At 35.0% G+C, this 27,695-nt stretch overlaps 1 protein-coding gene across 4 annotated transcripts in view; it reads left to right on the top strand.

Annotated features, from left to right (window-relative positions):
- The window catches only part of LOC149798736 (unconventional myosin-XVI-like), a 480,183-nt gene that overhangs the window by 142,152 nt on the left and 310,336 nt on the right, over positions 1-27,695 (top strand). For all 4 annotated transcript variants that reach the window (XM_089957605.1, XM_089957606.1, XM_089957604.1 and 1 more), the window contains exons 18-22: positions 5,824-5,959; positions 19,241-19,310; positions 19,990-20,139; positions 22,531-22,624; positions 27,422-27,574. In XM_089957605.1, coding sequence (XP_089813731.1) covers positions 5,824-5,959; positions 19,241-19,310; positions 19,990-20,139; positions 22,531-22,624; positions 27,422-27,574 — 603 coding nt within the window. The remainder of the gene's footprint in view (positions 1-5,823; positions 5,960-19,240; positions 19,311-19,989; positions 20,140-22,530; positions 22,625-27,421; positions 27,575-27,695) is intronic.

Here is a 27,695-nt window from a genome sequence, read left to right as displayed (position 1 = left end):
AGAAATAGCTCACACCTTTAAAGTGTGTATGGCATGGATACTGAATATACAGTCTAATGTCCTTAAGAAATAGCTCACACGCCTTTAAAGTGTGTATGGCATGGATACTGAATATACAGTTTAATGTCCTTAAGAAATAGCTCACACCTTTAAAGTGTGTATGGCATGGATACTGAATATACAGTCTAATGTCCTTAAGAAATAGCTCACACACCTTTAAAGTGTGTATGGCATGGATACTGAATATACAGTCTAATGTCCTTAAGAAATAGCTCACACACCTTTAAAGTGTGTATGGCATGGATACTGAATATACAGTCTAATGTCCTTAAGAAATAGCTCACACACCTTTAAAGTGTGTATGGCATGGATACTGAATATACAGTCTAATGTCCTTAAGAAATAGCTCACACACCTTTAAAGTGTGTATGGCATGGATACTGAATATACAGTCTAATGTCCTTAAGAAATAGCTCACACACCTTTAAAGTGTGTATGGCATGGATACTGAATATACAGTCTAATGTCCTTAAGAAATAGCTCACACACCTTTAAAGTGTGTATGGCATGGATACTGAATATACAGTCTAATGTCCTTAAGAAATAGCTCACACACCTTTAAAGTGTGTATGGCATGGATACTGAATATACAGTCTAATGTTATTAAGAAATAGCTCACACGCCTTTAAAGTGTGTATGGCATGGATACTGAATATACAGTCTAATGTCCTTAAGAAATAGCTCACACGCCTTTAAAGTGTGTATGGCATGGATACTGAATATACAGTCTAATGTCCTTAAGAAATAGCTCACACACCTTTAAAGTGTGTATGGCATGGATACTGAATATACAGTCTAATGTCCCTAAGAAATAGCTCACACACCTTCAAAGTGTGTATGGCATGGATACTGAATATACAGTCTAATGTCCTTAAGAAATAGCTCACACACCTTTAAAGTGTGTATGGCATGGATACTGAATATACAGTCTAATGTCCTTAAGAAATAGCTCACACACCTTTAAAGTGTGTATGGCATGGATACTGAATATACAGTCTAATGTCCATAATAAATTGCTCAAGGGCTGCAAACAGCAAGCAAGATCTATTTCTTTGTAACACAAAGTGCTAAGTTTACAGCCCATTTTAGAATGTCTCACAAGTCTTGTGGGGAATGCTGAGGTGTCCTCTCCACCCCCCACCCCCATTAAGATACAGAAGACTGCACCAGATTTTTGATGCAGTACAAATGAAAGACAATTCCATCCATGAGTTGGAAACATGCATGCTTCTAATCAAGAAGGCTTTGTCATTGTAATTGTCAATTACAGAACAAGAACACATGTTTTTGGATCCAGTTGGGGATAAATCTCTAGTTTCACTGATGGGGTGTGACAATTTCAAGTCAGATATCACCTTGTCTATTGAGTGTGAGGATGCAGAGTACTACCTATTCTTCCCATGAGATGTAAATATATAATACCTCATACTCAATCCATGCACAACAATATCTGTACAGGACAGGAGGGCATATTATTTGACTATACAGACTGCCAGCTGATTAGACTGATCAAGCTTCAATTTTACTTGTATGGACAGTTGAATGGTCAGCTGTACAGACAATATTTATTATCCACCATATACCATTGTGACTGTCAACCAAATAGTCCAATGTATGAACATATGATGTTTGACTGTTGTGGTTATGAGTCATTTATCTCGGACTGGCAAGCAGACCAGCTGTCTTAAGTTCATGTTCCGACAGCTATGTTATCTTCTGCCAAACATACAGCACAATTTAACCAACCTGCTACACCAAACATTGCTATGCCTCTTCATAGTGAAACTAATTTATTCACAGAGTTGCCCAGCTGACCCAATCCGCCATATCAAACTGGCAATTTAGTATACCTCTACTTTTAACAGCATATTGTATGCACAAAATGATGCATGTCAAAGATATGGCATCATCCTTGCCAAATGGAATGCTATACCCATGGACCCAATGTATAATACAAGCAGAGGACAATGCCCAGATATGGCATCATCCTTGCCAAATGGAATGCTGTACCCATGGACCCAAGGTGTAATACAAGAGGACAATGCCCAGATATGGCATCATTCTTGCCAAATGGAATGCTGTACCCATGGACCCAATGTATAATACAAGAAGAGGACATTGCACAGATATGGCATCATCCTTGCCAAATGGAATGCTGTACCCATGGACACAAGGTGTAATACAAGAAGAGGACAATGCCCAGATATGGCATAATCCTTGTCAAATGGAATGCTGTACTCATGGACCCAGGGTGTAATACAAGAAGAGGACAATGCCCAGATATAGCATCATACTTGCCAAATGGAATGCTGTACCCATGACCAAATGTATAATACAAGAAGAGGACAATGCCCAGATATGGCATCATACTTGCCAAATGGAATGCTGTACCCATGGACCCAGTGTATAATACAAGAAGAGGACAATGCCCAGATATGGCATCATACTTGCCAAATGGAATGCTGTACCCATGGACACAAGGTATAATACAAGAAGAGGACAATGCCAAATAGATGAAGCTGATGAAATGGAAATGCCTGATCTGACTATGGAATGGATGGAATTCTTCTTTAAGGCACCATTAGAAGAAAGCTATCATATCTTGCCTCTGTCTGAATGTCCTCCTCCACCTACCATCATCCCTACCTAGAATGTCCTCCTCTACCTACCATTGTCCCTACCTAGAATGTCCTCCTCTACCTACCATCATCCCTACATAGAATGTCCTCCTCCACCTACCATCATCCCTACCTAGAATGTCCTCCTCTACCTACCATCATCCCTACCTAGAATGTCCTCCTCTACCTACCATCATCCCTACCTAGAATGTCCTCCTCCATCTACCATCATCCCTACCTAGAATGTCCTCCTCCAACTACCATCATCCCTACCTAGAATGTCCTCCTCCACCTACCATCATCCCTACCTAGAATGTCCTCCTCCACCTACCATCATCCCTACCTAGAATGTCCTCCTCCACCTACCATCATCCCTACCTAGAATGTCCTCCTCTACCTACCATCATCCCTACCTAGAATGTCCTCCTCTACCTACCATCATCCCTACCTAGAATGTCCTCCTCTACCTACCATCATCCCTACCTAGAATGTCCTCCTCCACCTACCATTGTCCCTACCTAGAAGGTTAAAGCTTGATGACAATGAGAGTCCACCACTTAGAAAATTACCTGTCATCAAAAGTTGAGATCAGTGATACACAGAAACCTTCAAGCACCAAAACCAAGAGTAGAACAATTTAAATTGAGCTTCCAGTATTCTGGTACAGTTCTGTGGAACAAGCTTCCACTACATGTAAAATCAGCTGAAAATATTATGGTATATAAGACTAGATATCATGTATATGTATGCATTTCTAATAGATAATGGAATTTAGTATTTTAATACTAAATACATTAAAATGAACAGTAATTACTGTTACCTTTCATATAATGCACATTGTTAAATTATCCTTAAGAGGGCCTCAAGGGAGAATAGTACTTTACTAAATGAGTCACCCTCTTTAAATAAAGTATTATTATTATTAGGTAATGTATTTGATGGAAAAAGCAAATTTGTCAGTAAATTATATTTTTCCTATAATACTTATATGACCTTATTACAAATGATCTGTCCTACTCTTCCCCTCAAAGTGAGTATCCGTTTAGGTGTAACTCAAATAAAAAAAGAGTTTAAAATGGACATAACAGTAGCCACCTAACACGTCGAGATGGGAATTAACCTGTAAGAGTTGATTCCTTTTGTACTGAATTGTTATACAAATTGTTAAATATATTACTTTGAAATAGATTGGATGCATTGGCAATATACCTTTTGCTTTCTGAAATTCTTCACTTTCAATATTTGTAATGTTTTTGTCCATCCATCAGTCATTTTCTTTGCAAATATAAAATGAGTATTCAGTCTTTAAACATCACCATTAATCTCCTCCCCCTTCCCAACTCCCTGGTTTTTCTCTAAGTCCAGTCGAGATGGCATCCCCTTCTTAATATGTTTGAGCTCTCTCATTAAATTGCACATTTTCATGGGAGAGGTGTACTTAGCTATGCTTCAAATGAAAGCACAACATTTACATGGAATAGACATCATGTCATGTTGACATGAGTATTTATTATGGCTGGAGAGATGCGGTCACTACAAAAATGATATTAACCTCTTTAGACTTGGACTGATACTTTCTAAAACTAAGCCAGAGGTCGTTTAGGCCAAAATGCACTTTAAAAACTTTTTAGTTCAATTTAATGTAGCCTTTGCTGCATCAGACCAAATTTCTGATATTCTCTGACAAGTTTTCTGAGTTGGCAATAGCATTTCATATTTTTTTCATTCAATTTTACTAAACATTGGTCCAGTTTATGGAAGAACATTGACTGCTTAACTGAGAAGGTCTTGTAGAGTTGGCATGTCTGCTATTACCAAACTTGGTTATGTTGTATCCATTTCAAGCAAAGAAAACCCCTATTAGTCTTGTGCTTAAAATGTCAGCAGGTCAAAGTTCACATGGATTGAAAGAAAGAAAACTGTTTGGACATAACACATGACTTGTATGCCATACATTTTCTTCAAACTTTGTATATGACTTATATTTGAGATAAGAAAGACATGTAATGCTTTCTGAATGTATAGGTCACAGTTCAAGGGCAGAAAAATGAAAATATTAGAGTAAAAGACCTCAAGTCTGAATATTCAGCTTTAAAAGTAATGATTATGTGCTCTTACATGAGAAGTGAAATGGTGTCATGTTTTCCTGATGACAAGTCAGATGGTATCATATTATACTGATGATAAGTCAAATGGTGTCTTGATGACAATTCAGATGGTGTCAAGCTGTCTTGATGACAATTCAGATGGTGTCAAGCTGTCATGATGACAATTCAGATGGTGTCATGTTGTCTTGATGATAATTCAGATGGTGTCATGGTGTCTTGATGATAATTCAGATGGTGTCATGTTGTCTTGGTCATAATTCAGATGGTGTCAAGCTGTCTTGATGACAATTCAGATGGTGTCAAGCTGTCTTGATGACAATTCAGATGGTGTCAAGCTGTCTTGATGACAAGTCAGATGGTGTCATGTATTTATGGTCCAACACAAGAGCATTAGATACATCAGATGAAAGGATATGTACTTGTATTGGTTTGCATTGGACTGTTAGAGTCAGAATAATTGATCTTGGGCTAAGCACATTAATGCTTGATGATGAAAATTGGTTGTAAAATATTGATGGATAGTTAGAGTGAGATTAGAGAAAGTCAGGTAGACAATTGAAATTATAAATGTCCACTTGATATAAGTAAAATGATATATTCTTTTGTTTTGTTAACTAATTCTCATGAATGTTAGAGTTGATAACATTGTTAAAGATGTACCATCTATACTCATATTAGTCCAGTCTGACTGCTCACAACACATACCCTGATCTGCTGTCGCAAATAATGCACTGGCAGATCAGGGTCTGTATTGTTTGTTCTCCTGATTACTCCTAATAAACTGCATAGACTTAGATCTTCTGGCACATTATGCAACAGTAGATATTGGCCTTTGCAGTTTGATTTGACTTATAAGTGAGTACATATGGTTATTAATTATAAATTTTACCTCCTGACATGTAAGTATATATGGTTATGAATTTAAAATTTTATCTCCTAGTTTTTTTGTCTGTTTCATATTTGATTTTTCTTCATTTTAATTTTTTTGCTTGTTTTAATTATTCGCATGTTGCATGATGCATGATGGGATTCACCAGGTGAGCAAATTAAAAAGGAGCGCACACTTCAGCAAGCTGAGGATTGCCGTGATGCACTGGCCAAAACACTTTATGGCCACTTGTTTAGTTGGATAGTTAATGGCATGAATCAGTTGTTACAGCCAGAGGAAGAAAGGTGAATAGTTTTCTATACTTGGTTAATCTGTGTTGTTCTTATTACATGTACTTTGCCATTCTGTAGTATCTGTGTGTTCTTATTACTTATTGCTTTACCATATTCTGTTAATGTGGGTATGTGAGAAAACTTGCCAGTAGCTTCTCGTGGGTTGGTGGTTCTTCCTGGGGTTTTCCCGGGTTTTTCCTCCACCATTAATACTGGCTGCCATGCATAGCCTATCTTGTGCTGAAAAATAGTGTTAAACCCCACAACAACAACAACAACAACAACCATATTCTGTAGTATCTGTGTAACTATTAAGCAATATGAGCAATAGAATAGTAAACTTTATCTATGGAACAGTTATTATGTACTTTTGTGAGAGTGACGTATGTAAGGTGAAGTTGTTTGCATTTAAAACATGCATAATGGAGAGAATGTTGGCATACCTCTATGCTACATTAATGTAATGTGGATGATATTTCTTTGGATATTGTACTTTTGGAAATTGTACATGATCTAAGCACACTGCTAACTAAAACGACTGCTCTCTTGTGCTAAAAAATCAACCTGAATTAGTCTAAAGTACACTATCCATAGTAGCTATTAAAATAGGGAAAATGAATTTTGCCAGACTAGACAATACCAGCTTCTGAAAGTGCAATGAATGAATAACCAAATATAAAAAATGTTAAAAAAGGTTATTGGCTCATTTTTTATACAATTTACCTCTGAAGTTCAGGAAGTGAACATGACCAAGTGGAGCTAGCACTTTTTTGAAAGGTGCACATCTGGAGTAAGGCCAAGCTGTATACTCTATAACCCATATTACACCCATCAATCATACATGAAAATAAGGGGAATTAAAGGTTCTTTGAATTATACCTAAGATATACAAGGTCTTTTTTAAAAAGCCAGTATAATCAGTGAGGAAAGCCAGGGAAATTCTTTTTCTTTAAAATTCTAACCCTACGTAAAATGCAAAACTGTAGAGTGCCACCTAAACAACATGTGCAATATTCTATTGATGCTATTCTAGTAAACTTTACATTCTTCATCAGATTCCTGAAATAAATCTGTAGCTTTTTAAATTTGCATTCAGTCTGTTGTTGTTCTTGTTGTTGTAGGGTTTAATGCCATTTTTCAGCACAAGATAGGCTATTATCATGGTGGCCAGTATAAATGGTGGAGGAAGAACCTGGGAAAACCCCAGAAAGAACCACCGACGCATGAGAACCTACTGGCAAGCTTTCTCACATACCCACATTGGCTGAAGCCGAGACTTGAAGCCACACAGACAGAGGTGAAATGGTAATGATCCATAATGGTGAGTGCTTTAGACGACTTGGCCACTTGGTGCCACTGCATTCAATCCATGTCCAATCAAATAAAAAACTTATGGACCACTTTCTTCTACCAAGGATAAAAATATGACTAAAACTGAAAAAAGAGGTGGGCTGAGTCTTGCAAGTATATTTATATTTCAGATTATGAATCTATGGTAAATACATGAAAATCAACAAATGTATAAGTGATTTTACATCCAGCATACTCAATCCTGCCATAGACTTCATTAGTAGATTATAATATTTTAATTACTTTTAACCACAGTGTATCAGTAAAATAAAAATTAATGTCAATATTTTGTGCTATGCTGCCATTGGACATTAATAATGGGATTAATTTATCCAATTCAACACCTCTATTTGAACATTGTCAATGGGAGTATTTTGTCCTATTCAACTCCTCTATTTGGACAGTATGATTGGCAATATTCTATCCTATTCATCTCCTCCATTTGGACATTGTCAATGGGAATATTTTATCCTATTCAACTCCTCTATTTGGACATTGTCAGTTGGATTAATGTATCCTATTCATCTCCTCTGTTTGGACATTATCAATGGGAATATTTTATCTTATTGAACTCCTCTATTTGGACATTGTCAGTTGGATTAAAATATCCTATTCATCTCCTCTATATGGACATTAACAATGGGAATATTTTATCCTATTGAACTCCTCTGTTTGGACATTGTCAATGGGAATATTTTATCCTATTCAACTCCTCTATTTGGACATTGTCAATGGGATTAATTTATCCTATTCAGCTGCTTTATTTGGACATTGCCAATGGGAATATTGAATCCTATTGAACTCCTCTATTTGGACAGTATGAATGGGAATATTTTATCCTATTGAACTCCTCTATTTGGACAGTATGAATGGGAATATTTTATCCTATTCAGGTGCTCTATTTGGACATTGTCAATGGAAATATTTAATCCTATTCAATTCCTCTATTTGGACATTGCCAATGGGAATATTGAATCCTATTGAACTCCTCTATTTGGACAGTATGAATAGGAATATTTTATCCTATTGAACTCCTCTATTTGGACAGTATGAATGGGAATAATTTATCCTATTCAGCTGCTCTATTTGGACATTGTCAATGGAAATATTTAATCCTATTCAGTTCCTCTATTTGGACATTGTCAATGAGAATAATTTATCCTATTCATCTCCTATATTTGGACAGTATGAATGGAAATATTTTGTTTTGTTTTTCCCTCTTTTTAGACATTATCAATGGGAATATTTTATCCTATTCTGTCACTATTTGGACAGTGTCACACTATTTTATGCCCAATAAACTGAATGTTGGTAGTTTTTCAGTCTGTTCTGATTCTGTCTTTTCTATTTATGTTGCTTTATCATGACATGAATGAGTGAAGCAGTTGTTTGTGATTTTAACAATGACCTTATTTAACAAGTATACTTTCTTGAAGAAAAAGATCTGGTCTTCTAGTCTTAGGGTTTACTGGGGGTTTACTTGGGGTTTATGGGGTTTTTCCTGGGGGTTTCCCAAATGTGAAAAAAATGTCTTATAAGTCCTTATGTGACTTGATTGAGAGAGAGCAGGAATATAAATAGAGAACAGTCATTTATGTATGTGTTTGTGAATGTATACATGTGTGTGTGTGTGTGTGTGTACATGTATGTGTGTGTGTGTGTGTTCAAGTGAAAAAGATAAAGACTGTTGTTTGATTTTTTAAATACATTTCTTGCAACATTTTAGTTGTTCCTTTTGAAGCATACATGGGTCATGTGAATAAATACACTGGTTCCGTATAAAAATACAGTCCATGTCACATGAATTAATACAGTTATTTCCATGTAAAAATACAGCCCTTGTCTCATGAATTAATACAGATATTTCCATGTAAAAATACAGACCTTGTCACATGAACACAGTTATTCCATATAAAAATATAGTCCTTGTCACATGAATAAATACAGTTGTTCCATATAAAAATAGTCCATGTCACATGAATAAATACATTTGTTCCAAATAAACATAAAGTCCATGTCACATGAATAAATACAGTTGTTCCATATAAAAATATAGTCCTTGTCACATGAATAAATACAGTTGTTCCATATAAAAATAGTCCATGTCACATGAATAAATACATTTGTTCCAAATAAACATGAAGTCCATGTCACATGAATAAATACAGTTGTTCCAAATAAACATAAAGTCCATGTCACATGAATAAATACAGTTGTTCCTAATAAAAATAAAGTTCATGTCACATGAATAAATACAGTTGTTTCAAATAAAAATAAAGTCCATGTCACATGAATAAATACAGTTGTTCCATATAAAAATAGTCCATGTCACATGAATAAATAGTTGTTCCAAATAAACATAAAGTCCATGTCGCATGAATAAATACAGTTGTTCCAAATGAAAATAAAGTCCTTGTCACAAGAAACATTTAACCCTTTACCTCATGCAAGCATCTTTGAATGCCTCTACTCCATTCACACGGAAGCGCCTTTTGACGCCTCTACAAGATTCGCATGGAAGCGCCTTTTGACGCCTGCTGTAAACACAGCCATTTTGAGCTGGTTTTCGCAGCACCATCTTTGGAGAAAAACCACTATTAGATACTACATTCATTTCTGTGAATGACAATTATGTCAGATCACGTAGTCGCTATTTATGCACTGGTCGATATCTGCTATTTAAAGTAACTGGGTTGTAATATCCACTCTCCAAAATGGCGGTTGCGGATTTCATTCAGTACGTATGAAGTTTTCACGATTAGAATCACAACCATGAAAGATTCAATAACTTAGGTAAAGGCTCTGATATTGATGTAGGCATCAGTTAGTTTTTATAAATTATCAAATTCAGATGACTTAGTGATGTAGACGCACACGAAAACCTTGTAAATTTCAAGTATTGGAAATAGCAGCTACGGTTGATCACGCGGCCTCACTGACATGATGGTGAATGAGTTCTCTCTCGATTTTAAAGCACATAAAAAAAATTTCTGTGAAAAATAATTACACAGCTATAACAATCGGACTTTACTCTTAAATTTTTCCACAAATAATAGATGTGTACCAAAAATGTAAAATGGTTAAAATTGCTGTTAAACGTTTTCACAATTAGAATCACAACTATGAAAGATTCAATAACTTAGGTAAAGGCTATGATATTGATGTGGGCATCAATTAGTTTTTATAAATTATCAAATTCAGATGACTTAGTGATGTAGACGCACACGAAAACCTTGTAAATTTCAAGTATTGGAAATAGCAGCTATGGTTGATCACGCGGCCTCACTGACATGATGGTGAACGAGTTCTCTCTCGATTTTAAAGCACATAAAAAAAATTTCTGTGAAAAATAATTACACAGCTATAACAATCGGACTTTACTCTTAAATTTTTCCACAAATAATAGATGTGTACCAAAAATGTAAAATGGTTAAAATTGCTGTTAAACGTAACATACACTACATTGCTTAACAGTTCACAGGCAGGATTTCATTCAGTACTTACGAAGTTTTCACAATTAGAATCACAATTATGAAAGATTCAATAACTTAGGTAAAGGCTTTGATATTTATGTAGACAGCAATTAGTTTTTATTGATTATCAAATTCAGATGGCTTACTTATGTAGACGCAGACGAAAAATGTAAATTTCAAGTATGGGAAATGGCAGCTACGGTTGGTCACGTGGCCTCACTGACATGACGGTGAATGAGTTCTCTCTCGATCTTAAAGCACATAAAAATTCTTCCGGGAAAAAAAATAATTACACAGCTATAACAATCGGACTTTACTCTTAAATTTTTCCACATATAATAGATGTGTACCAAAAATGTAAAATGGTTAAAACTGCTGTTAAACGTAACATACACTACATTGCTTAACACTTCACCGGCAGGCCTATGCGTATGCTGTTGACTAGGTAACTGGTGTTCTATTTATAGCGTGCTGCACTTTGTCACTATGCTCTATGAGGTAAAGGGTTAAGTAATAAAATACATGTATAACTATATTACAAGTCCATTCAAAATGATCGTCCATGATATTTCAATATCCATATACAGTGTGACCCTGCTATAGCGCACTCCGTTATAATGCAAATTCAGATATAATGTGGTCGTGGCGTGGCTCCCGAAATTTCATATACATGTATTTTTCTTGTGCACAGAAAAAATTCTTAAAAAGTACAAAAAAAACGTAAAAAGTTGCTTATCATTTTGGGGAAGAGATCGCGTATGAATAATACAAGATGATCGTGGCTTGGCTCATGAAATTTTATACGTATTTTTCTCGTACACGAAAAAGTATTTTTCTCATACACGAAAAAGTTTTTTTTTTTCTTCTTAAAAGTAAGAAGAAGAAAAAACGCATAAAAAGTTTATTCTGGGATTGTGTAGGTCTTCGCCAATGTCACAAACTTGGATTGTTTTTCCTTATTGGCTGCAAAGCATATCATGTGGCTTTTTTTATTTGTTGGCGACATTGTTGGCTGTTTAATCGATTATATACAACCATTGGTTTGGAGTGCAGAAATTCAGAGGCCCCATGAAAGGAAGCCGCAAACTGGATATAAAATGCACTGAAATTTATCTATTGTTACATAAACAAATTCTTTGTCCATACTTACAAACCATCTAAACAGTGCATTATTATATCATAATCCGCCTATCCTTACATCTAGCATGAGTTCTGTATGTTGTGAAATATCTGCTTTTTTTGTTGTTGACATTTCTGGTAATGGAGATCAACCGGACGAGGCATTGTCTCGTAATCTATCTTTCATCTGATTTTTGGCCGCTCACTAGTAATTAATATATTTACAAAGACTGACATTTGTATGTGGATGGTAAGTAAAATTCCTCCTCATTGCACTCAGAATTAAATCCTTCAGAACGCTCATGTTTTCTGTAATAATCCCTGTCATCAGAACACCTTCGTCTCTATCATCCGTTGACCCTTTGTTAATTTTTAGATGCATTCGTGGAAGGCAGCACCACGCTGCTACCACAAATGTAAAAAAAAAAAAAAATATATATAAAAATTACATCTTACTTATTGGTTTATTCAGTAGGCATGGAGGGACAGTAACTAGAATAGTCTAAACGATGGCCAATTCCTTTTTAAAAATGTACCCAGATAAAATAGTTTGCTGAAATTTCAAAGGAAACAGATTACCTTTGAAGCACCGACTGTTATGAAAACATACTCAGCAAATGGAAAAAATACCAGTCTCAATCATGCAATACAATTATTTGATGTTGCTGCCACAATAAGAAACGGGCATTCATTTAGTTCTCCAAAGCTGTCCTTTAGCGGTGACTTCAATAGCGCATGCACCCTTCATCAAAGAAAGCCAACTACATTCTTTCAATAACAGCAAAGAACTTTTCTTCAAAGGAAGTCAGTACCAAACTTAAATAAAAGAGATGGAATCTGATGGATTTTTGCATTTTCCAATGTGACTGGAACACATTAACTGTTATGTGAAAGTTTCCTTTTTCCTAACTTTTACCGACTTGGAACGTACTTTAAAGTAAATGTGCTTCGTCATTTGTTACGTGATTGTGCTATGTTTTTCCACTGAATTCAGACCAATATGACCTGTTACAAAATTAATGAATATTTTAAAGCTGTGTGTGACTATTTTCGATGGAATCACTTGTATTGTGGATTCAGTGTATATGATGAGGTTCACAGGTGAGTACACAATGTTGATACTCTATTCATGCAGTACATTAGACATTTATATATAAACAGGATTCACGTATATGTACCAATTCATGGTTCTCTAAATAAAGTAAACTGTTATATTATGTCTTCTCTGTTTTCACTACAGGTGTATTTCTCATTTAAATTCAAGATCGTAACTGTGCCGACGAAGCACGTATTTTACTGCCCGCATTTATTACCCACACACCCCCCAGTTTTTTTTGTGGGGGGGAGGTACATTTTCTTCAGCTAACTGACTTGGTTGCATATGACATGGTTCGGTATATAACGCGGTCGGGTTTTATGGCTCCCAACTACCGTGTTATAGCGGGGTCACACTGTAGTTCATAATGTTCCCATGTCAAATTCTTCTAGTTTCTTAAACATAGGTTTTGGCATAGAGTCACAGTCATTGATCATACTCATTTTATCCTATAAGGATAGTTCAGTCCAATAAGGATAGTACAGTGTTATAAGGATAGTTCAGTCCAGTGTAAGGATAGTAGTCCTATAAGTATAGTACAGTCCAATGATAATTTAGTTCTAAAATGATAGTTTAGTCCTATAAGGATAGTTTAGTCCTATAAGGATAGTTTAGTCCTATAAGTATAGTACAGTCCTATATGGATAGTTCAGTCCTATAAGGATAGTACAGTCCTATAAGGATGGTTCAGTACAATAAGGATAGTACAGTCCTATAAGGATAGTACAGTCCTATAAGGATAGTACAGTCCTATAAGGATAGTTCAGTTCTATAAGGATTGTACAGTCCTATAAGGATAGTACAGACCTATAAGGATAGTTGAGTCCAATAAGGATAGTTCAGTCTTATAAGGATAATACAGTCCTATAAGGATAGTACACTCCTATAAGGATAGTTCAGTACAATAAGGATAGTACAGTCCTATAAGGATAGTACAGTTCAATAAGGATAGTACAGTCCTATAAGGATAGTACAGTACAGTCCAATAAGGATAGTACAGTCCAATAAGGATAGTTCAGTCCAATAAGGATAGTACAGTCCAATAAGGATAGTACAGTCCAATAAGGATAGTTCAGTCCTATAAGGATAGTTCAGTCTTATAAGGATAGTACAGTACTATAAAGATAGAACACTCCTATAAGGATAGTTCAGTACAATAAGGATAGTACAGTCCTATAAGGATAGTACACTCCTATAAGGATAGTTCAGTCCTATAAGGATAGTTGAGTCGAATAAGGATAGTTCAGTCTTATAAGGATAGTACAGTCCTATAAGGATAGTACACTCCTATAAGGATAGTTCAGTACAATAAGGATAGTACAGTCCAATAAGGATAGTTCAGTCCTATAAGGATAGTTCAGTCCTATAAGGATAGTACAATCCTATAAGGATAGTTCAGTCCAATAAGGATAGTACAGTCCAATAAGGATAGTACAGTCCTATAAGGATAGTACAGTACAGTCCAATAAGGATAGTACAGTCCAATAAGGATAGTTCAGTCTTATAAGGATAGTACAGTCCTATAAAGATAGTACACTCCTATAAGGATAGTTCAGTACAATAAGGATAGTACAGTCCTATAAGGATAGTACAGTCCAATAAGGATAGTTCAGTCCTATAAGGATAGTTGAGTCGAATAAGGATAGTTCAGTCTTGTAAGGATAGTACAGTCCTATAAGGATAGTACACTCCTATAAGGATAGTTCAGTACAATAAGGATAGTACAGTCCAATAAGGATAGTTCAGTCCAATAAGGATAGTTCAGTCTTATAAGGATAGTACAGTCCTATAAGGATAGTACAGTCCTATAAGGATAGTTCAGTACAATAAGGATAGTACAGTCCTATAAGGATAGTACAGTCCAATAAGGATAGTTCAGTCCTATAAGGATAGTTGAGTCCAATAAGGATAGTACAGTCCAATAAGGATAGTTCAGTCTTATAAGGATAGTACAGTCCTATAAGGATAATACAGTCCAATAAGGATAGTACAGTCCTATAAGGATAGTACAGTCCTATAAGGATTGTTCAGTCCAATAAGGATAGTACAGTTAAATAAGGATAGTATAGTCCTATAAGAATAGTACAGTCCTATAAGGATAGTTCAGTCCTATAAGAATAGTACAGTCCAATAAGGATAGTACAGTCCAATATGGAGAGTTCAGTCCAATAAGGATAGTTCAATCCAATAAGGAGATTACAGTCTTATAAGGATAGTTCAGTCCAGTATAAGGATATTAGTCCTATAAGGATAGTACAGTCCTATAAGGATAGTTCAGTCCGATAAGGATAGTACAGTCCAATAAGGATTGTTAAGTCCAATAAGGATAGTACAGTCATATAGGGATAGTTTAGTCCATTATAAGGATAGTAGTCCTATAAGGATAGTTCAGTCCTATAAGGATAGTTCAGTCCTATAAGGATAGTTTACTCCTATAAGGATAGTTCAGTCCTATAAGGATAGTACAGTCCTATAAGGATAGTTCAGTCCTATAAGGATAGTTTAGTCCTATAAGGATAGTACAGTCCAGTATAAGGATAGTTCAGTCCTATAAGGATGGTACAGTCCTATAAGGATGGTTCAGTCCTATAAGGATAGTTCAGTCCTATAAGGATAGTTTAGTCCTATAAGGATAGTACAGTCCTATAACTTAGTACAGTCCAGTATAAGGATAGTACAGTCCTATATTAAGGACAGTAAAATGGCATCAATTACAATTAGATAATAAGCAGATAAGCACAATCATTCATACAAGACTTGTCTACATACATACAAGACTTGTCTACATACATACAAGACTTGTCTACATTCATACAAGACTTGTCTACATACATACAAGACTTGTCTACATTCATACAAGACTTGTCTACATTCGTACAAGACTTGTCTACATACATACAAGACTTGTCTACATTCGTACAAGACTTGTCTACATTCATACAAGACTTGTCTACATTCATACAAGACTTGTCTACATACATACAAGACTTGTCTACATTCATACAAGACTTGTCTACATACATACAAGACTTGTCTACATTCATACAAGACTTGTCTACATTCATACAAGACTTGTCTACATTCATACAAGACTTGTCTACATACATACAAGACTTGTCTACATTCATACAAGACTTGTCTACATTCATACAAGACTTGTCTACATACATACAAGACTTGTCTACATTCATACAAGACTTGTCTTTGAAACAAATGGAAAATGTTCTTGCACAGGAGAAAGAAACATATATACTCGGTGATATAAATAAGGACCTTCTCAGTACTCAAATAAGGAACAACTGGATGGAATTTATTGAATCATTAGGCCTTGTCTAGCTGGTAAATGAGCCCACAAGGGTAACAGAAATGTCAAGCACTCTTATTGATCACATTTATACCAACCTACCAGACAATGTGGCTTGTGTAAATGTACCAAATGTTGGTCTTAGTGACCACTATCCTACTTTTTTGACAAGAAAGATTAAATGCAAGAGAAAAAATAAAAATACACACAAAACTATCACTTACAGATCATTCAAAAAGTTTAATGAAGAACAGTTTTGCAGTGACCTATATAAAGTACCATGGAATATGATCCAAAATTTGGATGACATAGATGAAGCTCTGAGGGTGACACTGGACTGACTTATTTATGGATGTAATCTCTAAGCATGCACTACTGAAAGTACATCAAGTAGAGAATGAAATCCAACCTAACTGGCTTACTACTAAAATCTTAGATGCTGTGAAAACAAGAGACCAATTCAAGGCTGTGGGAAACCATGCACAATATAAAGTATGGAGAAATAAAATAACAAGTATGTTTAAAAAAGCACCAAAAAAACTTATTATCAATCATTTCTTGAAAACAAAAAGAGCAACACAATTAAACTCCATTTGGAAAGTCTTCAATGAACTCATTGGAGGAACACACAAAAATCAGACAAATAAAATTCACTCACTTCTGGTAAATGACACTATAGTCACTGATGACACTGACATTGCAAATGTTTTCAGTCATTTTTTCACCAACATTGCCACAAAGTTAAAAGAACCAGTGATATAAAACAACTTTAATGAACTGAAAAAGTTCTGCAGCAGCAAAATCTCTAAGGAGGTATGTTTCTGTATCCCACCAGTATGAAAAAACTTTGTTAAAAAAATGTCTCAGTGAACTTGATACCAAGAAAGCTACAGGACTTGATCAGATTGGTCCACAACTCATTAAATCTTCTGCCTCTGCTATTGTAGATACATAACATTCATAATCAATTTAAGTATTGCAACCTCATCTGTCCCCAAAATATGGAAAAGTGTAAAAGTAACTCCTATTCACAAATCTGGTTCTAAGGATGATGTTGATAACTACCGACCAATCTCAATACTACCAAACTTGTCAAAATTGATTGAAAAACATGTCCATGACTCATTCATGTCATATTTAACCAAACACTTGCTGTTACACCCTAAACAATCCGGCTTTAGACAGAAACATTTACATGAAACTGCCTTGATCTCCCTAACTGATAAATGGCTTCAAGTGCTTGACCAGGGTAGAATAATAGGAATTGTATTTGTAGATTTCAGGAAAGCTTTTGACATGGTGGATCATGAAATGCTTTTGAAGAAACTGAAAATCTACCAATGTGATGAAAGAACATATAGATGGTTTACTTGATACTTAAGTGAGAGAACACAACATGTTTATATAAATAATATTCTGTCTGAACCTGGAACAATTAGATATGGAGTACCACAAGGCTCGATTCTGGGTCCATTATTATTTATTTTATTTATTAATGACCTACCACTTTTACTAAGGGACTCAATATCATCTACAGATCTCTATGCTGATGACACAGTGTTGTCAGACAACTGAAACACAAAGCATGAACTCAAAATTTCTTTACAAGATGCCCTAAACAAACTGGACAACTGGTGCACATGCACTGACATTGTGGTAAATACTAGCAAAACTAAAATATTACTTATCTCAACATGGCAGAAATGGACAAATCCTGATAGTGATGAACTCTGTCTGACACGGAAGGATACAAATTTGCAAATGATCTGTCATGATAGACTACTTGGTGATTTGGCAGATAATAACCAATCATGGACAGAACATATTAAATATATCAGTAAAAAAGTCAATTCAAATTTATGTCTTCTCAGTAAGATAAGACATTTTCTCCCCGAAACACACAGAAAACTATTTTATAAGTTACATACAACCCTATTTAGACTACTGTAATACAGTATGGGGTAATTCAAATGACAAAAACATAGCAAAGCTGGCACATCTTCAGAAAAGAGCATTTGGGCTAACATCAATCCAGAAAGAAAGCAAGGAAAATTTAGCTGGTAAGTTAGAAATATTACCTGTTAAAGACCAAATTCATTTGAGAAAAGCCAAATTAATGTACAGGATATCCAATAATAGTGCTCCTGAATATTTACAATCACTATTCCAGTATAGGCTATCTGGCAATACTCCCCACCTGCGATCCGTATCTACCAATCAGTATAAAATTCCCAAATCAAATAAGGAATTATTCAAAAAAAGTTTCCAATACTTTGGAACTTTGCTCTGGAATAGTATTCCAGTTGAGATTAGAAATGCCCACTCTATTTCCTTCCAAACCCATTATATCCAGTGGCTTCAGAGATGCAGCTCAAATAAATAAATTCCTTTGTATAAGGGCCTCAAGGTAGATTAGTTCTTAGCTAATTGTGTTACCCTCTTTAAATAAAGTCATTATTATTATTATTATTATTATTATTATTATTAGGTATTGTTTTAACCTTAGATGCCCTTGGAACATTGTCTCATTGATAAGCCTACAACAATATTTACTATCCATAAATAACCTGGTTCTGCTTTGTGTCAGGAATTTTGTAGCTGACATTCATTTCCAAGTTTGAAGTGAATTTTGGTTTTATGGATAAAAGGTTGTTTTGATTTTTTAGAGTAGAGGGGTTTAGGTGTATTGTGGGAAAGAAACAATGATATGGATTTTAATGAAAGAAAGTTATGAGACCCCTCCATAGTCCAAAAATGTTGGTCTTGAGGGGATTCTGGTATAGCAAGGGTTCAGCCTTGAGGGGTTTCACTGTGTGTGTGTGTGTCCTTTGGTATAAGTGCAACAGAGAGGAAGAGAGTTTATATAATTATTTCACATAATTTATATCAAAGAAAATAACTTTTGATTGTATCTGTAAGTTTTAATTGATTTAAAAAATTTGAAATTTCAGTGATTGTCTTCAGATTGGCTTGCTGGACATATTTGGCTTTGAAAATTTTCCTCGCAACAGTTTTGAGCAGGTTAGTATTTGAAAATTTTAAATATGCATGCGTCTTAATTAGAACCTAGTGTGCCCTACCAAATGGAAAGCAAATGACAGAGTCATTTGTAACTTTATTGTTCCCTTCCATTTTGTAGATTTGGGGGACAGTTTCCACACTTTCACCCATCCACCATCATGGCATTCATTTCTGCTCAATAACTTTGAAGCACTTGGATAGTAAAGGATTAAATTTGGGATTTAGGTCTCAGAATGTTCAAGGCATCTCTATGAAATTTGTTACACGTATTTGACTATTGATGCAAACGTGCCTTATCTGTCCATTTATCTATTTATCCATCTGTCCATCCATCCATTATCTACACTTTTTTTAGAGTAATAGTACCATTTAAGGTATCTCTGTCAAATTTGGTAAATGTGTGTGTGTGTCAAAATGTTTTGTATGGTGTGTTATTAAAGCTGGAGAGATCATAACTTGCTTTGTGTGTGAGTGTGTGTGTGTGTGCACATGCTGTGCATGAATGGTTGCATGTGTTATTCAAGTTTGAAGATGACCAATTGACATCACTGACTGGTTCCTTTGCCATATATTTATGTTGTGTATATGCAACATATACTAAATTTATACAATTAAATTATGTTTCAGTATTATAGTTTATATTTATCATGTATCATTCATTTCTTACCAATTGTTTTAGCTCTGCATCAACCTGGCCAATGAACAACTCCAACTATTCACCAATGATCATGTCTTTCACAAAGAGCAGCAGGAGTGTTTGTTAGAAGGTGTTCCATTAGTCAAGATTGACCTCACCTCCAATCAGAATGTTCTTGACCTGTTTTTGGAGGTAAGGAGTAAAACTTCCCTGATATATTTAATGTCCTCTACCAATGTAAAAAGCTGGTTTGCATTTAACAAATACAAAGTGTAACCTTGAATAATTTCATAAACAATTTGCTTGTGCCCTAGTAATTATTGTAGATTCTTGTTAAACCAGACTATCATCATCATCATTATCATTTTGAACTGAACCATATAACTACTGTTCATAATGCTATCCAAACCATAGATTCTACCCCTCATGTAGTGAGACCACCTTATAATGCTGTCCAGACCATAGATTCTACCCCTCATGTAGTGAGACCACCTTATAATGCTGTCCAGACCATAGATTCTACCCTTCTTATTGAGAGACCACCTTATAATGCTGTCCAGGCCATAGAGTCTACCCTTCTTATTGAGAGACCACCTTATAATGCTGTCCAGGCCATAGAATCTACCCCTCTTATAGTGAGACCACCTTTTATTGATGTCGAGGCCATGGAATCTACCCCTAAAATAGTGAGACCAAAAGATAATGTTGTGCAGGCCATAGAGTCTACCCCTCTTATTGAGAGACCACCTTATAATGCTGTCCAGGCCATAGAGTCTACCCTTCTTATTGAGAGACCACCTTATAATGCTGTCCCGGCAATCAGGTCTACTCCTCTTATAGTGAGACCAACTTTTATTGATGTCCAGGCCATGGAATCTACCCCTAAAATAGTGAGACCAAATGATAATGTTGTACAGGCCATAGAGTCTACCCCTCTTATTGTGAGACCACTTTATAATGTTGTCCAGGCCATAGAGTCTACCCCTATTATAGTGAGACCACCTTTTATTGCTGTCCAGGCTATGCACTCTACCCCTCAAATAGTGTGACGGAATTATAATGCTGTCCAGCCCATATGATCTACCCCTCATTTAGTGAGACTACCTAATAATGCCGTACAGGCCATAGGGTCTACCTTTCTTATTGAGAGACCACCTTATAATGCTGTCCAGGCCATAGAATTTACCTGTCATGTAGTTAGACCACCTTAGAATGCTGTCCAGGCCATAGAATCTCCCCTTCTTATTGAGAGACCACCTTATAATGCTGTCCAGGCCATAGAGTCCACCCCTCTTATTGAGAGACCACCTTATAATGCTGTCCAGGCCATAGAATCTCCCCTTGTTATTGTGAGACCACCTTATAATGCTGTCCAGGCCATAGAGTCTACTTTATAATGCTTTCCAAGCCATAGAGTCTATTGTATAATGCTGTCCAGGCCTTAGAGTCTACTTTATAATGCTGTCCAGGCCTTAAAGTCTACCTTATACTGCTGTCCAGGCCATAGAGTACTTTATAATGCTGTCCAAGCCATAAAGTCTACTGTATAATGCTCTCCAGGCCATTGAGTCTACTTTATAATGTTGTCCAGGCCTTAGAGTCTACCTTATAATGCTGTCCAGGCCATAGAATCTAACCCTCATGCAGTGAGACCGCTTATAATGAGCTACTAAATGAGGAAATGAGGTCCATCACCTTAGAACAGTAACAGTGTTGTAATGAAACCACTGTTCCATCGGGTACAGCAAACAACTAGATTTTGCACATTCCATATTTAGGTTTGTGGCATGTGACTCAAGATATAGTGAATTTATCATTTGACTGGAAAGTCCTGTCACATGACTGATTATCTGCTAATGTAGCCCAGTAATTCAAAATGGCAATGGTCTATAGGGTATTGTTATTCCACATGGATTTACAAAATGGCAATTGTCTGTAGTGTATTGTGATTCCACATGGATTTACAAAATGGCAATGGTCTGTAGTGTATTGTCATTCCACATGGATTTACAAAATGGCAATGGTCCATAGAGTATTATCATTTCACACGGATTTACAAAATGGCAATTGTCTCTAGTGTATTGTGATTCCACATGGATTTACAAGTTTTCAGATAATATATTTTGATACTGAAATATGTTGTATATGCCATTGCCCCTTCAGCTGACTGTAACTTGCAAATCATGCAAAATACCAGCATGTGTTTAAAATGATCAGTAGATGCACTCATGTTTTTTGGACAATTTTTACACAGTAAGAGCAATGCTTTATAAATGAATGAAATCGGATACCCCCCAAACAACATACCCATAAAAGTTTGGGGCTGATTTATCAGCTCAGAGACTGATACAAGTTTGCAGCAGATTTATCAGCTCAAAGATTATAGGGTTAAGATATGTCTGTTTGCTTCAAGGAAAAAGGTGAAATTTGCAATTCAGTTAAAATCATAGGGCATTTCTCACCATTTCTTTTTTCATATTATTCAAGAAAAGTTTGGGATATGTATTTGTTCTAAGCATTTGACATGAAAGACAGAACTTTGTCGAGTCAGATGCAATCTATAACTTTATTTTGTCTTTACAGAGGCATACAGGAGTGTTGGACATTTTAGATGAAGAGAGTACATTTCCTAAGGCCACAGACAAATCACTTGCAGCTAAACTGCACAAGATCCCAGGTGGGTATAGCTTTGTGTTTTGAAGATTTCAGTTTGATATTTCTTGTTTCTTTAAAACACCACGTTAAGAAGCCATATTGGCTTAGTTGTTAAATTCAGTAGACTCATATGGGTGCAGTTGATTGGAATCCTAACATTGGACCATTGCGAGTCAATGACCATAGTGTGTCCAAGAGCACAGGATGTGTTGCTCAGTCTTTAAGCACCAAACCAAACAAAACCAAATCTTAAACTCCATATATACTCAAGTAACAGGGGTCGTGGGTCTCTAGAGCAATGTGATTAGAGTGTAGGGCAGAGTGAGTTAGACTAGGTCAGATGATGTAAATAAATTTGTCAACAGCTGGCATTTCATCAACACAGCTGGATGAATCATGTTAAAATACATGCAATGTTCATCATATTTTATGAAAGTACTAAACCTTTTATCTTGAAACTGACAATCTGTTGCATAAAAAATATTTGTATTTTATATCCTTAGAATAGGTTAACCCCTGGGTTGGGGAACTTGGTCCCAGGGCCACCTTACAATCAAATATTTTTGGTTATCAGATAATCTAGGGACAATAAATATAATGTAAATATAAGATAAGAAAAAAACCCACACTCACATGCATATAGCATGATAGACAAACACGTGTGTATAACATCTACGTGATATGGACATTGCCATAACACAGTATTTTGTTCCTGTTTGGCATACAGCATCTAGATGACATAGACTTTGCCATAACACAGTATTTTGTTCCTGTTTGGCATACAGTATCTAGATGACATAGACTTTGCCATATCACAGTATTTTGTTCCTGTTTGGCATACAGTATCTAGATGACATAGACTTTGCCATATCACAGTATTTTGTTCCTGTTTGGCATACAGCATCTAGATGACATAGACTTTGCCATATCACAGTATTTTGTTCCTGTTTGGCATACAGCATCCAGATGACATAGACTTTGCCATAACACAGTATTTTGTTCCTGTTTGGCATACAGTATCTAGATGACATAGACTTTGCCATATCACAGTATTTTGTTCCTGTTTGGCATACAGCATCTAGATGACATAGACTTTGCCATAACACGGTATTTTGTTCCTGTTTGGCATACAGTATCTAGATGACATAGACTTTGCCATATCACAGTATTTTATTCCTGTTTAGAATCACATTCAACCCAAATAAATATCACAGTGCAACAGGAGAGAGGATTCTTACACAGGTTACATATTAATGATTGTGGTCTATTCTTGAAGAAATTGGTCTTCTTTTGTAACAAACTTATCAGTGTATTTTTCAACTGTTTTATGCATTTGAACTATTTGTTTAAAAACATAAATGGAAGGATTTTGCATGTTGAATCTGCAAGTGTAAATATAATGTTTAGCCAGAATAAGCAAGAGATTACACAAAATGTCCGATTGTTTGTTTCTTTTTTAGACAAATTTACAATATTTGGGCAACAAGGTGCAAAGTGTTTAATAAATAGTACCAAACATTTGAAGTAACATTGCTGTCGTAGAATAGATGTTCAGTACTTTCATTCTCATGCTTACAGAAAGTTAATTTGTCATTTTCTAATATGTTAATTCATTCAAAACAATTATTAGTAAGAGTTATTCTATGTAATAGTTTAAAGTTAAAAGAGATCAGCTTGGTATCATTAGTACATTAAGCTTTGCCTGGATATAAATCTCAGACCTTACTTACTTATATGTTTATTTAATGCTTGCATCCAAATTTATTGTTTAGTAGTGTCTTGCCTCTTTGCATTTATTAACAGATCTTTGTAAACAAACTTAAGTGAGATTTGCTTTCCCAAGTTCATTGTTGTATCCCCCTGCTTATTAAAATTATGCTGTACCAAATTTCTTTTGATTGCATCTTTCCACGAGTTTGGAATTATTCTGTACCAAATGGCCTTTGATTGCATCTTTCCATGAGTTTGGAATTATGCTGTACCAAATGGCTTTTGATTGCATCGTTCCACGAGTTTAGAATTTTTTATTTTAAAGAGACAAATTTCAAGAAATCGTCACATCTGGTTTTTAATTTCATTATTTAAGAAGGTATTAAACTATCCTGATCATCTACTTAATCATTAGGTAATTAATGCTGGCTTCTTTCTAGGATTTTTTTACATTCTTGTAGGGACATAAAATACTATGGGATAAATACTCATTATAACATTGCAGGCTTCTTTTCAATTAGATATGACCATAATTATAACTCTCCCCAAACTGTTTTTAATGAACTTACCAAATTCTTCTAATATCCTCCTCCCTAAATTCTAAATATCCTTTATATTTCTGAATATAGTTTTATGGAATAAGTCCAGCAGTGTTCTGTCTTCAGTTTACAGCAACTTTTAAACCCATCTTATTATACTAATGAATGAATAAATGTGTCATATTTTGTCCTCCCTCATTCTCAGGGGATAGTAATATATTACATTTAATTGTCTCTTCTTTACAATCCTCAACAAATTTATGAAATGGTACAGTTTAGTTCTACTTTAATTTCTGCTGTTGGGTTTGGAAGTGCTCAAAAAAGTATGTATGGATTGGGCAGAACAAGATTCTTTTACAAGAATTACTTTATCAGCTTGTGAAAGATGTCTTTGACTCCAACCTGCCAGTATTCTTTTCGCATTTGTTACATGTAGTTTCTTCCAATAAAATTTTTTGTTGTAAATCAGGAGAAATATCAATGCCATTAGGTGTAAAGTTAGCAGAAGACAAATTTAGATCCATATTGAAAACTTTTCTTTCTATGGAAATTTTTTAGTTTCCTATCCAAATAGCATTTGCTTTTGTTGTTTTTTTTAAGTCCAGATAATAGAAAAAAGCCTTTGCAAGATATTCATAGTTGTCTTAAGAGAATGTTGATATCCATCGAGAAGAATAAAAACGTAATTGACATAGTGACTCAATTTATACTCACTGACATAAAAAATCAGTCCCCGTACATCCACATTTTGCTTTAAAATCATAGTTATATCTCAAAACAGATGATAAACAAATAAGGTGCAAGGGGATCTCTTTGACAACATCCTCTTTCAAGTCTAAAATAAATGACATATTTTCCATTATTTATAATGCAACTTGTAGAGTTATTGAAAAACAGTCTAAACCACTTACACACAGAATCACCGAAGTTACAAGATTGAAAAATAATTCCACAGAGCTCTAGTTCGTTGAATCAAAAGCTTTTTCAAAGTCTATTAATAATAATAAACCATATCTATCTTCATTCTCATTTAGGTCAATGATGTCATGTAATAGCCTGGTATTTTCTCCAAGGAATTGACCCTTTTGAAATCCTTTTGACTATCATTGATTATTAATGGAATTACTTTTATAATCCTAGCTGAAATGGCTCCCGAAGCAATCTTGTAATCATTATTTAAAAGAGATATAGGGATCTAATTTTATAGTCAATATTTAAACGAGATATAGGTCTCTAATTTTATAGTCAGTAATTAAAAGAGATATAGGTCTCCAATTTTTAAAGTGTCTTCTGTCCTTTTCCATCTTTGGTAGTGTGATGTGTATTTAATTCATATTGTTTGTTAGTTGTTTTTTTCTCCATGTTTGTGTGTTATGTATAATTGTGATTTAGACTTGACATTGTCCAAAATCAAGTTTCATTGTGTAACTGACCAGTAACTTTTAGTTTGGTAAACAAATAATTCATAGCTAATATTTTCTCAATGAGTGTGGGTTAAATATTAGAATCATTATCTTAGACTCAGTCTGGGATATTTTTATACCTCCATAGAATAACCTGTTGTGCCTGACATTTACCACATTCTTTATTCTAATTTTAGTAACAGATTTGATCTGTTTAAAACTTTGAATTTTCTAGAAATGAATTTTAGACCTACATCCTGGCTCTTTTGTATGTCTTAGTTTTTTTGTAATCTTGCTTATTTGAAAATTATTCATTCAGGCTTTAACATCTTTAACAGAATCATTCTTATTGTTGTGTTCAATATCTGATTTTGGTGGAATTATTTATTCAAATTATTATTTACTGGAAATACAAAAGTGCACATAAATAATAATCTTGAACAAAAACATTAATTTGGAATTATATTGAATTCAGATAAGGATATCTTGGATTATATTATTGTAATAAATTGGAAGACTGTAAACACAGCATCACACTACAGGTCACTGGTACATTAGTACATTCAAGACTATAGGCACATGAACACTTTCTGTATTGACCTTATTTTGAACTTTACTCGAATTTAATTAGAACTTATTCATTAAGGCCTGGTAATAGAATTGTTTGTACTGTTTGGGATTTAATTTCCAATACTGTTCATTTTTTAAAAACTTTTCATTTTCTATTCTAGGGAAATAAATTATTTGTTGAATTTTACAAAACTTGTTGGTGTTTGCCCTTTTGTATTAGTTAGTTTAAGAGCCAAGGGTCATAATAGTAGATATGTGATGATTCCTTGAGTATGGAAATTGGAATGTTTTCTTATAGTATATCCACATTTTATTGATCTGCATAGAAATACCCCAATAGACTTCCAAAAGAATTTATAAAACTTGGAAGTGAATCCATCTGAGCTTAGACTTTTGCCATTTTTCGTCCATTTTAGAGACATACCCCATGACTTTAATATGTGAGAGACTGTAACACACATGGCTTTCTAACATGACAGACTGATACACATAGCTTTCTCACATGACAGACTGTGACACACATGGCTGTCTCACATGACAGACTGTGACACACATGTTTAGAATGGATAACAATGAATTTCCTGGCTTTTTCCTCAGGCAAGACATACCCTACTGTCTACAAAACCCCAAGGGATGAAGGTCCCATGTTTACAGTTGTCCACTATGCTGGGTCTGTGACATATGAGCTTGTGGGATTCCTGGACAAAAACAGGGACACTCTGCCCAATGCTGTACTGTGCACCATGAAAGGTAAGATATGTGTTGGAGTATGAAGAAATGTAGATAAATAGGACTTATAGTTAAGAGTTTAATGTTGTTTTTCTGCGTTTATCATGGTATAAACTGTCCTTTGCTGAATCACTCAGCATAC

This window comes from Sinohyriopsis cumingii, chromosome 5, assembly GCF_028554795.1.
Source record: "Sinohyriopsis cumingii isolate HCF-2022 chromosome 5, ASM2855479v2, whole genome shotgun sequence".
NCBI lineage: Eukaryota > Metazoa > Mollusca > Bivalvia > Unionida > Unionidae > Sinohyriopsis > Sinohyriopsis cumingii.
This window is presented reverse-complemented; position numbering and strand designations above follow the sequence as displayed.